Source organism: Schistocerca serialis, chromosome 3 (genome assembly GCF_023864345.2).
Source record: "Schistocerca serialis cubense isolate TAMUIC-IGC-003099 chromosome 3, iqSchSeri2.2, whole genome shotgun sequence".
NCBI classification, from domain to species: domain Eukaryota; kingdom Metazoa; phylum Arthropoda; class Insecta; order Orthoptera; family Acrididae; genus Schistocerca; species Schistocerca serialis.
The window spans coordinates 1014844146-1014858617 of NC_064640.1; the positions used below are offsets into that span (position 1 = coordinate 1014844146).

The window sequence follows — 14472 nt, forward strand, 5'->3', positions numbered from 1 at the left end:
GTTGTGTATAGCAACCTGTCGGCAGCACATGTACATGAAGTAATGCTATGGATTAACATGAAAATAATAAGAGTTCAAACAACATTTCTGGGGGAGAAAACTGTTTTTTGATTTCTTAGCAGTGCAGTACAGATGAAATATTTTCCTTAATTGTGTATTGCTTCTGTAATGAGGCAGAACAGAAACATAAAAAATTGAACTGCAGTACGTTTTTGTATAAATGGAATTGTCTTATGGTCTGACATTTTGAAACCCTCATCAAGTGCATTAAATAAACTGTGAGGATAAAAGGCTGATCAGAAACCTAGACTAAATAAGAAAAGATTTTTCCTACCCAAAGATACACAAGTGATTATACAATTCACTTATAACAGTAGACAGAGATGTAAGGGGCCACAAACACGTTGTGTGATTATTGAGTGTGACTTCACGCAACCCTGAAACAATAATGATGAAAATATGATTGTTTCAAATACCACTGCACACCTATTAGCAGCAGACTCCAGGGTGACTCAAATCAACTAAAGACTTCTTTATAACTCTTGACTTGCAATGAATTATATCCATTTACATTTTTGAGGGTAATGGGTTGCGAGAGCACTATTTTATTCACAATATAATCTCCTTTTATTTGCATTCTTTTTGCCCTGAACCCACGTGAAACTACATTCACGGACACAACTTTCACTCCACAGTCACCTACTTACATCAATTACATGTAATTTCCTACAAAGTAAGGTTACAAGAAAACCATATGAATTGCATTATTCTCTCACTCAGGACTGTAACATACTATCCATGCATTGCTCCAAAACTGTAAGATGTCACAACAGGAATTAACTTCATTAACACTACTTTTAATAGCTAGCAAACTTATGTGACTACACTGCAAAGTTATTACATCACTTTTTCATACAAGTACCACATTAATATTCTAATTTTAGCTTTCAAATAAATTATAAAATCAATGAGTAATGGAAGAAATAACAACTCACCATACAGATCTCAAGCATTAAGGAGTTGATAAGCACATAAAGAAGACATACAATGTTCTGCTAAACTTTTCAGAGCTCAATAGTACATGGCTACAATGTCTCAGCCACCAAGACCGCGCGCATGCCGCGCCCCCCCCCCCCCCCCCCGCCCCTCACACACACACACACACACACACACACACACACACACACACACACACACACACACACCCGAGAGAGAGAGAGAGAGAGAGAGAGAGAGAGAGAGAGAGAGAGCTACATTTTCCAAAAGTCTCGCCTCGCGTAAAAAATGAATTGTTACCTTTACCATTTACATGAAAGATAACGTAAATATTCTTTCATTTATAACACGGTATAATTAACTTAATCTACAACTAATTATTAATGGAACTTACAGCAAGATCTACAAGATGGAGCTTTCCCATTTTTATATGTTGCCTTCCATCTTCCCCCAGATCACCATTCTCTATAGTAATTGTGAAAATAGCATGAGAACGGGAGCTCGCAGAGTTCATCGCTGTCGAACCGATGACGCCTGAAGGTTGAAACCATGACAACAATTTAACAACTTTCAAGCTTGCAACATTGCCTGACAATACCACATAAATATAATAAATAAAATTTTAATATTACAGACATGTTTATCATAATAAATAATCCATCGCAATTTAAGAAGAACAGTGATGTCCATACCTACAACATTAGAGGAAAAAGTGAAAGTCATTACCCATTATTAAAGATGTCAGTGGTTCAGAAAGGAGCTCAATATGCAGTAAAAATTTTTTTTTTGATCATTTATCCAATAACATTAAATGTCTGAAGGGTAGCAAAGCAAGTTTTAAATCTAAATCATTTCTTCTGGACAACTCCTTCTATTCCATGGATGAATTTTTATTTAACAACTAACAGCTTTTAAAAACAAACTTGTTTTTAAATGTAGTTGGAGTACGACTAAAAAATAACGTGTTCATTAATGTTAACACTAGTAATATTTACATACCTTCTAAACAGACTTTTTCTACATCATTTCAATAAAAGAATCTTTCAAATTATCTATGGAACATGTAACTAACTATATGTTTCTTTCAAGAAGTCCTCATTACAGCTATATTAATTACACAGATATCAGTATCAACTTCATGTTTTCAAATGATATATACATATGAGATTTGGTGAACAGCGTGGGTGGCAACCTGTGGCTGTTTGCTGACCATTCTGTGGTACACAGAGCAGCTGGCTCTAAACACAGAAAAATTTTAGTTAATGCTCGAGACAGTCATGTTGTTTAAATATCTGGGCATAATAATGCAAAGCAATACGAACTGGAACGAGCATCTGAGGATTGCTGTATGGAAGATGAATGGTGACTTTGGTCGATTGGGAGAATTTTGGGAAAGTGTGGTTCATCTGTAAAGGAGACCGCACATAAAAAACTAGTGTGACTTATTCTTGAGTACTGCTTGAGTGTTTGGGATTCACACCAGCTCAGATTAAAGGAAGACAGCAAAGCAATTCAGAAGATGGTTTCAGAACTCTAAAAATCTCTGGAGGGAAGGCGACATTTTTTTGAGGAATACTATTGAGAAAAGTTAGAGAACTGGTATTTGAAGCTGATTCCAGAATGATCCTACTGCCACCAACATATATTTCACATAAGAACGACAAAGATAGCATTTGAGAAATTAGGGCTAATACGGAGGCATATAGGCAGTCGTTTTTGCCCTCAATCTATCTGCGAGTGGAACAGGAAACAACTAGTCTGTGGTGCCCCCTGCCACGCACCACACAGTGGCTTGTGGGGTACAGATTGAGATGAAGAATACCTACTACAAGTATTATAGATCTCAATGAGACAAATACAACCACATTTCACACTCTGAAAACCGATAAGATGTTTTGAAGTACGTACACTATTTTGAACTTAGGATTTATCAGTCTTGAACATCAAACCTATAGCTATCTTTAGTATCTGGTAGTGCTATTACTACATACCTGTCAGAGATAGTTACGTTGGTGGCGGTGATTTGGGGGGGGGGGGGGGGGGGGGATGCACCACTCCAGCACTGTTGACTACATCTATTCTGTTTGCCTTTGCTAGCTACCAGACAGGTTCAATGATGAAGAATCTTGCAATAGTACTTTGTTTTTCCTCATGGAATTTGGTTAGTTTACTGGAGCTCATTATGCGGACACCTCTTGGCTACTACACATATCTGGAATTCCTAAAGCTGCGACAATGAGAAATGGACATCCAAGAACACAAAATAAAATGACCGTGATACCTGCAAAAATGACATATGGATGAACGGTGGCTACAGACAGCGACAACTTCGGCAGCAACTAAAGCAGATATGGAATTTCATTATGCAGCACAAAGCATCCTGGACCATATACTTTCTAAGTTCTTCATTCTTAACCATATATAAAAGGATACAAAATCCATAAACATACAAAAACCAAGAATTGGAATTATTTGGCATACACAGGGAGCAGCCACAGGTCAGCCATTTCATCCAGAAAAGCTGCAGTTAATGTGTGACAACAACTATACATGGCTAGTAGGAAGAAAGAAACTATGAAAAAGTGATATTATGGTGATACATTACAAGTGAATACTGTTAAATAGCCTTAGTTTCCGTTATGCTAGATAATCAATAATTAATACCTTCTGTGAATACATATAAATCATTAACTCAGTATGATATAATGAAGGGAACAGGCCTGTTGCCCTTTTGTTCATTCGTATCTGCAAAATAGGCAGGAATACTAGACTCTGATAATGTGTCACAACTAGTCTTGAAAATCAGGTTTATGTCTAAACATGCAGGTGACAAAACAAACTGTACATAATGCTTTCATATCAACATCCTCTGGAAAATGTAGCCGATTATCTGTCTCAAACTGGAAATGTGTTACAGTAAAATAATTTATCGTACTTCAAGAATGCAAAATTCACACTTTGTTAAACAAGGGAAAGCATTTCTTTCACATGCAACCAACTATCTCAGTCTTTTCTTTATTTATATGCTGGGAAAATGGAAGTCACACAATCAAATTTTCCATTACAACTCACTTTATGAAGATGCAACCTTTGAAAAAACAACTGCATTGTTCTTTCTGTAGTTACATTAAAAACAATGAGCACTACTCATTAGTTGCACACTAATAAGCCCTTTAAAAAGCGAAAAGTATCAATCAACTTACGATTCTTGTTTCCAAGTTTCATTACACGCTCCATATCATCAGCATTATTCACCACATATCCAGATAAATCTTTGACATATACACCTATATCAGGGCGTTCTTTCACTTCTAAACGTGCTGCCTGGTCCTTTCCCAAAAGGTCACGTATTTCTTCATTGTATATTTCAATATATGAAACTCTTACTAAAAACCTGAAAAAAGAAATAATTGTTCAAGTTCTCATTCATGTCCATGTCTGAATTTCTTTCATAGTGCCAGACCATTTTCGCATAGCTTTTCTTGTGACTTAGTTCTTTCATTGTGGTCTTTGGTTTTCTGAACAGGGCTTATCTAAGTGTTTCTGACAGTAGAACATTACTCTCAGGTTTGCAAAATGGTATACACAAATACTGACGATTTGTGATTTGAAGAACTCTTTGATAGCAGCAGTAGAAATCTCCAGTGACTTGTTGAATTATTCACTAGTTGAAAGGCCATAAAATATTAAGGTATATACACGAGTGTACTAAATGTCGTCATTTTGAATAATGATGTGCGATCTGTTCATTACTAACATTATTACAATATTTTGACACTTGTCAGCTTCTTTTGTCTATTTATTGCTCACTTTAATGCAGTATAATATATGGAAAGGAAAGCCCATGAAATTGGCCTTGAAGAGGAAGTGGATTACCAAATAAAAAATTTAAGGCACTGTTTAAAAAAAAAGGTACTACTGTTCATGTATTCATAATGAACAAGTTACATGAAAGACAATCATGCTGGTTAATATCCCCTGGGTAGGTAAACAACAGTTGCTTTACACATTTATTTCATTTCTGGACAAAAAAAATATTTAGGTGGTGAAGATAAATGGTACACCCTGTACATGAATTGAATTAAATGCAAAGAGTATGAAATGATGGACTGTTTGGGGAGAAATAATGAAAATGCAATGATATGAATAACATCTGTGAAAACCATTGAAACATGCTCAATATGTAGCATATATTTGTGCAGAGCTGGAACTCAAATCCAGGTTCCTGCTTTCAGGTATCATTTCATGCAATAGTAGTTCCATTGATTGCATCCCCATTGATTCATTCACTTCATTTTATTGTGTTTAATTAATTTCAAATAATATTTTGTTGAAGCACTTATGAGGCACAAAATATACTGTCAGTCTAGAGCAATCCATCAGTCCCACACACAGTGTTAATTTATAAAGCTCGTTTAGGCCAGTTGTTAACAAGCTGGGATTTAAAATCCTGACACGAATGTGCAGCTACTCGTTTGTGAGATTTCTGCCCGTCAACAAGAAATAGTTCAAAGAAAAAGCAGCACCAATTCAATGAACACAAGGCTGTGTAACACTTACTGTTGACATTGTTCCACATCGCTTCTTGTTGATAGTCATGGCCTACACCTTCCCATTTTCTCTGCCATTATTAAACTTCATAAAATGAAATAAATTCTCATGCATTTGGTGTTATTATTATTATTATTATTATTATTATTATTATTATTACTTTGGCATTTCTGAGTTATTTTAGTGACCGATTCTGTAATCATATTTCAATGAAAAAAAGGTCTAAAAACATTAAAAACGATAAAAATTAAATGTTCTACATGCAGTCTTTGAATAACTTGTGCTTATGTCCACACTCTTTAATGACTGTCATTTCTAGTTGCATATGCCCTTCCAATTTATGTATACTCCCCTTAAAGTAATCACTAAATGGACAAAAGAAGCTGAGAACTGTTAAAATACCCTAATTATGTCAGTTACAGGGACATGTAATGAATACACATCATTATTTAAAATGTTCACATTTAGTACACTCATGCATAATATTTTATGGCCTCTCAACAAGAAAATAATGCAACAAGTTAATGGAGATTTCCACTGCTGATATCAAGGGTACTTCTAATCATCAAGTTTGTGTATCCTTTCTTGTAAACTTTTTTACAGATCTGAGAGAAGTGTTGTCAGGAGGTCTTGGTTAACTCCTGTTCAGAAAGACACAGGCCACAATGGAAGAAAAGAATCACAAGGAAAGTTGTGTGTAAATGTTCAAGCAGACACTGTTAAAATCAGTTTTCTTTTTATTTTGCTTCTGAACAAAAATTATATGAGGTTGTCAAGATAAGTGGGACACCCTGTACATCCCTTGTGGCATGGTAAGCAATGGACTTCCTCAGACTCCATTCCTCTGCTGATGCTAATCCCGCATAAACACATGAGTAAACTTCTGGTAATGAAAATATCTGGTAGTACTGTTTGGAAACATCTGGAACAATGGCAGTTTTAGTCAAGGCTCGGAGAGCCTGATGACTAAAGTGACTGCAGGAAATGTGGATTGAAGTCACAGTCTTACACAAATTTTCTATTGACACTACATATTCCATGTACATTTCCCAATTACACCAAGGAATTCACGGCAAAGGCCAGTATTGCTTTTGAAACACTTTAAATACTTTTAAAAAACCCACAATTTTGTGCATTTCTTTATATTTGTGAGGTTGTGCTATCACGAAGTAACAGAGGAATCAGTCAGCACTAATGGTATACATAATTTTTTTAAAAAAAGAAAAGATTTATTTCATGTGAACCAATAACACTTCAAGTTGGATTGCAAAAGACAGGTACCTACAAACTTTCAACTGACACTTCTTTATCGAGTGGTATGCAAATTACCTGAGATATGAAGTTGCCACATACTGAAGAAATTTATCGTTACTTAAAACAAGCAGACTTCATAAAGCCACTCTGCAACACAGTTCTTATTGTCTTATCATACAAGGAAAGCAGTAATACATGGAGGCTGAAACGCATGCATCATGTTCGGGTAGGTACTATGTACTACAATAATATTAAGGTGAGGAATCAACTGGCCAGTATGAAAATTGAAATGTGGATATGTGTAACAGTAATTTAAACTTGATGCTGCTAAATTTAGTGATTAATTTTAATTAATTTTGCGGAGGAGAATTACAAGTTAAACACCTACACCTTTCACAACTATCTGAAACACTGATACTATGTTAGTTATCCGCCTGTCAGCAGTGACTAATGTCAGAACAAGCTTGTTTTCACTTTCTTTTTTGAGTTTATGCACATGCGTCACAGAATTCTTCCAGATACTTGGGAAACATCTTAGAGAGGGCAGCCCAACAGCTGCAGTGTGTCAGTTAACTTAAAAATGATGTCTTCCTTTACCATTTTGGCATTGTTAACTGCCCTGAGAAACTGAATGGGGCTGAATCTACATTACAAGTTTGTGGTTACACTTGTTTCAATAGATCTAGCTTCGAAAATTTGTTGCAAGACATGGCATTTGATGGAATCTCAAAGTTATTGGTTTGCAACTATCTAATTATAGAGTCCTCCCTGAATTCCATAGATGGATTTCATGATAATGGAGTTATAGTTGTGCAATGTGGAGCTTGATCTATTACAAAACCAGATGTGTTGAATAATTTATCAATAATGTTCTTGAAACACTTTGTAGTGTCTCATATTCTTTAATGACTCACAATATCAACCAACTTTTTGCTTAATAAAAGTAACATTTTGAACAAACCAGTATCCATATCTGATGTGGTGTATTATAACCCTCTTTTCAGAATCAAAAATTATTTGAAGTCTATTCTTCTCTCCATTTCATTATTGCACTCTAATCTGTGAGAACTGTGTCCATTTGTTGATGCCTCAGGGCATTCGTTTTTTCTGTTCTTTTCCTTTTTTTATAAAAAGTTTATAAACCAAACTTTTTGGCAAGCACTAAAGCAAAGCGGTTTGGTAAACAGTCCAATATTTCACAAGTAGCTTATTTTTCCATAAGAATTAATCCTTTTTTCAGTATACTCCACTTTTCATAACATTTTGTATATGAAGCTCAATTTGCACGTAACACATCAAAGGCTTGTTCACTAATATTGGGAATATCTTCCAGTTACATTTCCCGATTTTTCAATCTGACTACTACTGTTGGATACTGCATTTCCACATACACAAGTTTTTTTGTCTTAGGACTAAGTGGAAGAATTTGTCTAATAAAAATTTCTGTAACTTTTCATAACACTTCTTCTGATGATTCAACCCTCATTGTTCCACAATATATTCTTGAAATTTATTTAACCACATTTCTCACAAATCTGTAAATCATACACTGTCTCACATACACAATCCAAAAACTATATCACAGTGAATGTCGTAATTACTCAATAATGAATTGTAGCACATTTGTTACATGCAATGAAAAATCCATCTCGCCGCCTACAGAATTCAAGGTAATGAGCGGCAGCCTTTTCTCCTTTCCGCCATAGGCGTCCAGACGTACCATGTGACAGTGAAATTATTTCCCAGACGCGACGTAGCAACTCTGTCCTACGAAGAAATTTTGTCTGCATTAGATGCATATTTCAAGGAATCAGTCAATGTCGTTGCAAAACGGTATACATTCTTTCGTACAAAACGTCCGGCCAGTCAAACTAATCGGGAGTGGGTTGCAACTTTGCAAGGCCTTACCAGGGATTGTGCTTTTGAGTGTGAATGTGGACTCCCTTATTCAGATACTATGGTGTTTGATGCAATTGCACAGAACGTTTCTGATGTTCGTATACGGGAGCAAATTTTGAAGCTAGTCAATCTTTCCCTTTACCAAGTGATAGACATATTGGATAGGCAAGACACACTTGACTTTGCTCAGGAATCATTTGCAACTTCACCAGCTGTGTGTCACATTAACCGGCCCGCCGGGCGAGCTGCACGGAACTGTAAACAGCCCTTGCGCATGTCCGCGCAGCCACGTGTCCCGCGCCAGCATGCAAATGCAGTACTAAAGTCATGCCCGCAGTGTGCTACTAGACATTCGCGTGAGAATTGCCCGTCATGCCAAGCTATTTGCTTTTTCTGTAATAAAAAAGGACATGTTCAAAGTGTTTGCCAGAAAAAGCTCAGATCGGACACTAAAAACCATTCCAGGCCCTTTGCTTCACGCCGGAATCGAACCAAGAATACTCAGGCTCGTGAACCTTCGCCCATGGACATCCATGTAGTTCATTCCACTCCGCCCAGTGCCACTCTCTCTAACGGTGACTGTGTTCGTCCCGCAAAAAGTGTGCGTCGACATCGACGGAAATCACGTCAAGTCGCATGTGATTCTGTACCAGTGTCTGTTCACGTTGCACAAAACAGTCGCTCTTGTCGTCAGCAGGACAATAAACTTTTTGTAGACTTGGACATTAATGGCAACGTGATCCCATTCCAGCTCGATACCGGAGCTGCAGTTTCATTGATTGATCAATAAAGACACGTACAAACAACTGGGCAACCCTCCGTTGCGTGCCGCAAGTGTTAAGCTCACTAGTTATTCAGGACAGCATCTCCCTGTGTTAGGACAGTGCAGCCTTCTTGCAACATACAAGAGACAAACAAAACTTGTGTCATTTTACGTCCTTCGTTCTTCTTCTGCAGTGACCTTGTTTGGTTTAGATTTATTTCAGTTGTTTAACTTGTCTATAGTCAATCAGGTCCTATCAGTGAACCAGACTGTGCCTTCAGCCAGTGTTTCTCGTCTATGTGAAGAATTTGCAGACATTTTTGCACCGGGCCTTGGTTGCGCTAAGGACTATGAAGCACATTTGGAACTGAAAGTCAACGCGCAACCGATATTTTTCCGAGCGCGCAATGTTCCCCACGCATTGCGTGATGAGGTCGCAAGAACATTACACGATTTAGAATCACAAGGTGTAATTGAACGTGTGCAGGCTTCTCTCTGGGCCTCACCCTTAGTAATTTTGCCAAAACCTTCCGGAAAATTGAGACTTTGTGTGGACTTCAAGGCAACAGTGAATCCACAACTAGTGATTGCCACTTTTCCTTTACCCCGCCCGGAAGATCTTTTTGACAAACTGTGCCCAGGTAAATATTTTTCTAAGTTGGACCTCGCAGATGCGTACTTGCAAATACCGGTGGACGAAGAATCCCAGCGCGTATTGGTGGTTAACACGCATCTTGGTTTGTATCGATTCAAAAGACTGCCATTCGGGTGTGCATCCGCCCCTGCATTGTTTCAGCAGTATCTGCAAACTGTTTGTGCGTCGGTCCCTACTGCAGCAAACTATCTGGACGATATTGTGATCTCCGGAAAGACAGAAGAAGAACATTTAGCAAGCCTCCGAACATTATTTCAGGTCTTGCGACAACATGGTCTTCGCTTACGGAAGGACAAATGTGTGTTTTTTGCTCGTGGCTTACCATATTTGGGACATGAAATCAATGCCCAAGGCATACATCTGAGTCCAGGGCACCTCCATGCCATACAAGACTTGCCTTCGCCGCAGAATTTGAAGCAGCTACAGAGTGTGTTGGGAAAACTTCATTATTATACTATGTGCTGCAAGCCTCATCCATTTCAGCTCCGCTTCATCGCTTACGCCGTAAAGGTGTTCCGTTTGTCTGGACGACGGAATGCGAACGCGCCTTTCGCCAGTTGAAATCGGCGTTGCTTTCAAATCCTTGCCTTATGCCATTCGATCCCCAGAAAACCCTTTTGTTGATGGTAGATGCATCGGATTTCGGGATCGGTGCTGTGCTTGCGCACAAAGATGGATCGCATGATCGCCCTATTGCCTTTGTGTCAAAATTGCTCTCGTCTGCACAAAGAAATTATTCACAGATCGAGAAGGAAGCTTTGGCTCTCGTATTTGGTGTTACAAAGTTTCATGATTTCTTGTATGGTCGTTACTTTACCATCATCACAGACCACAAACCTTTGACATCGCTTTTTCATCCGTCCAAGCCTGTACCTCCGTGTACAGTGCAGAAATTCATTCGCTGGTCTATTTTCCTCTCGCAGTACCGCTACGATATCTTTGATCGGTCCACTGCTACGCACGGAAACGCCGATGCGTTGTCCCGTTTGCCTGTTGCTGAGGATAGAGCATTCGATTCTTCCGAACTTGCTTGCATGTTCATTGATGCGGAAACCAATGACGTGGTCGAATCGTTTCCGATTGATTTTCGTCGTGTAGCTACAGCCACAGCTGCTGACCTTGTCCTTGCTACAGTTTTGCGTTTTGTTGCTACGCAATGGCCCTTGTCAAAGTCACGGATCGAGGATCTGTTGGTTCGCAGATTTTTTGCTCACAAGGAGAGACTTTTGGTTCGACGTGGTGTTTTGCTGTTGCGTTCTGATAATGATCAGTCCCGAGTCGTGGTCCCACGTTCGTTACAGTCCTCTGTCTTAAGGCTTCTCCACCAAGGACATTGGGGTATAGTGCGCACGAAACAACTTGCTCGTCAGCACTGTACTTGGATTGGAATCGATGCTGCGATTACGAATATGTGCTCTTCTTGCATGGCGTGTGCCGAACAACAATCCGCACCACCGCGGAAATTCTTTGCATGGCCAAAAGCCACTTCCCCTTGGCAACATTTGCACATCGATTTTGCTGGTCCATTCTGGAATGCTCGATGGTTGGTTGTTGTCGATTCCTTTAGTAATTTTCTTTTGTTGTCAGGATGTCTTCCATGACGTCATCTGCCACCATCCAAGCGTTATCCGCTATCTTTTGCATTGAAGGTCTTCCACAGACTATAGTTTCCGACAATGGCCCACAATTTATGTCTGCAGAATTTCAGTCGTTCTGCAAGGCCAATGGTATTCAACATTTGACATCCGCGCCATTTCGCCTCAGTCAAATGGTGCCGCTGAAAGATTGGTCCGGACTTTCACGTCACAGATGTTGCAGTTAGAGTCGCATTCTCGGGAGGATGCGTTATTGCTCTTTTTGTCTTCGTATCGCACTCAGCCCCGAGATGGTCGCTCGCCGGCTGAGTTGCTCCACGGTCGTCCTCATCGAACCTTGATGTCTTTGCTGCATCCGCCGCATCAGGTTCCTGTGCAGCGGCAGCCACCTGCTTTTGCTCCAGGCGACGTTGTATACTGTCGCAACTATCGAGGTTCACGGCGTTGGCTCGCGGGGCACATTCTTCGCTGCCTCGGCCGCGCTATGTATTTGGTTTTGGGGGCCTCTGGTGAGGTGCGTCGGCATCTCAATCAGCTGCGCCTCTGTCGTCGCACGGGTTCTGCCGCTCCCCGTCTGCTTTCAGCGACGGTGCCGTCCAGTCAGTGCCCTGGGGACCCATCTACTGGCTCGCCTCATCCCCAGGTGTTACCGACGCTGCCTTCCATTTTGCCCCATGGCAAAGCGCCGCCGCCGCCTGTTCTCCCGCCGGCGCCGTCCGCTGTGGACGCATCGCTGCAGCCGCCAAGCGCCTCCCTGGGTCATGCGCCGCCGATCGCTTCCCGTGACCAGCTGTCCCCCAACATGGAACTCTTGCCCGCTCCGGACCATCTGTCGTCTTCGCCAGTCCGGTGCTCCGACTCGATGGAGGTCGACCCGTCGGCCCCTCCTGACTATCTACGGGCGCAAACACCGCATGCTGGCGTGCACCCTGGACTAGGTTTTCAGGCATTTCCTAGCTCCCCTCAGACCGAATGGCCGGGTGCGGGTGGCACGGCCTCGCCTGTTGTTAGGCTTCCCACCTCGTCGCATACGCCAACATGGGGTCCTCCCCACGGCGGGCGGAAGCCTTATAACACCACCGTTCGCCGATTTGCGGGGGAGGAATGTGGTGTCACCGCCAGACACCACACTTGCTAGGTGGTAGTTTTTAAATTGGCTGCGGTCCATTAGTATACGTCGGACCCGCGTGTTGCCACTATGAGTGATTGCAGACCGAGCGCCACCACACGGCAGGTCTAGAGAGACTTACTAGCACTCGCCCCAGTTGTACGGATGACTTAGCTAGCGATGCAACACTGACGAAGCCTCGTTTATTTGCAGAGAAGATAGTTAGAATAGCCTTCAGCTAAGTCAATGGCTACGACCTAGCAAGGCGCCATAGCAATTGATACTTATCGTATGAAGCATGTCTCATCAAGAACGATGTATACAAATGATGGATTAAAGTTAAGTATTCCAGCAGCTACGTACTTTTCTTTATAGCATTCATTACGTATCCTGTTTCACACTTCACGCCATCCTGCGTGAGCTTATAGCGTGCATTTCAGCCTCCTCAAACAACACGGTGTAGGCACTTCTGCCGACACTTCACTCAACTGCAAATTCAATTTAGAATATGATAGGTATTCCATCGGGCCCTGGAGTTTTGTACAATTTTAATGATTTCAGTTGCTTCTCAACACCAATGACACTTATACTGATTTCAGTTATCATTCCAGTGGTACAAAGATTAAATTGGGGCAATTCCCCTGGGTCTTCCTTTCTAAAGGAACATTTGAAAACAGAGTTAAGGATTTCAACTTTGGCTTTGCTATCCTCAATTTTAGTTCCTGTCTCATTCGCTAGGGACTGGACACTAAATTAGGGGCCACTAGCAGCCTTTACATACAACCACAATTCCTCTGGGCTTTGTGAAAGATCATTTGACGATATTATGCTACAGTAGTCACTGAAACCTGACTGTATACCAGTGAGGGTCCCTCCCATTATGAACTGTTCTACTGAGTACATATTATCCAGGGCATGGTCAATTATTCTTTGAGCCATAGTTCCTCTACATGCTCCTACCCTGCGCTAAAGTTTCAAGTTCCCCTATGAGATATGACACTATTGATTTTTTTTCTGTTAACCTATTCATGATAATGTACATCTACAGAAGAGTAACTATACAGGGCTAAGATGGCACAGCAAGGCCAACTTACCAATCAGTCTTAAGTTGATAAAAATTGAAAATGAAGATCTCAATTACCATTTACTTACTTGTTGTTTATGTACTAACAATGAATAGAGTTACAAAAGGACCAGTTTAATTTCAAAACAATTTAAAAAAATGTCTGGACCTTGATGCTATGGCTCATTAATGAGTTATAATGTCAGGTTGAATTCCTGTCAGTTGTATCCTGATATCATGCTTGCAAATTCTGAAGCAATTTCTGTAGTTATTCTTCATGTAAATCAGTGTATAATATACTTTTTCGTACATGAAATGGTGACAAATTGTGTCACAACTTCAAATATTACCTCGGATAAATCATATAGTTAAAAAATAAATAAGCTCAAAAATTTTCAGTATTTTGCTCTTCAAAACATTAATTTCAGAGCTATGATTGTGAGTTATTCTAAAAAAGTCTCCTCAGACAGTCAATTCTTAAACTCTGTTAATGTTGACAGAAAAAGGATGTATCACAGTTTCCTCTTCAAATACTGCAACTCCATTTCATTGTAAGTACAGGTTCCATGTATACAAATATGAGACTAG

General features: G+C 40.0%; 1 protein-coding gene across 1 annotated transcript in view; it reads right to left on the minus strand.

Annotated features, from left to right (window-relative positions):
* LOC126471476 (kinesin-like protein KIF3A) overlaps nt 1–14472 on the minus strand; it is a 131741-nt gene that overhangs the window by 102547 nt on the left and 14722 nt on the right. The window contains exons 4-5 of the mRNA XM_050099679.1: nt 4200–4390; nt 1391–1530 (exon numbers count right to left, since the gene is read on the minus strand). Coding sequence (XP_049955636.1) covers nt 1391–1530; nt 4200–4390 — 331 coding nt within the window. The remainder of the gene's footprint in view (nt 1–1390; nt 1531–4199; nt 4391–14472) is intronic.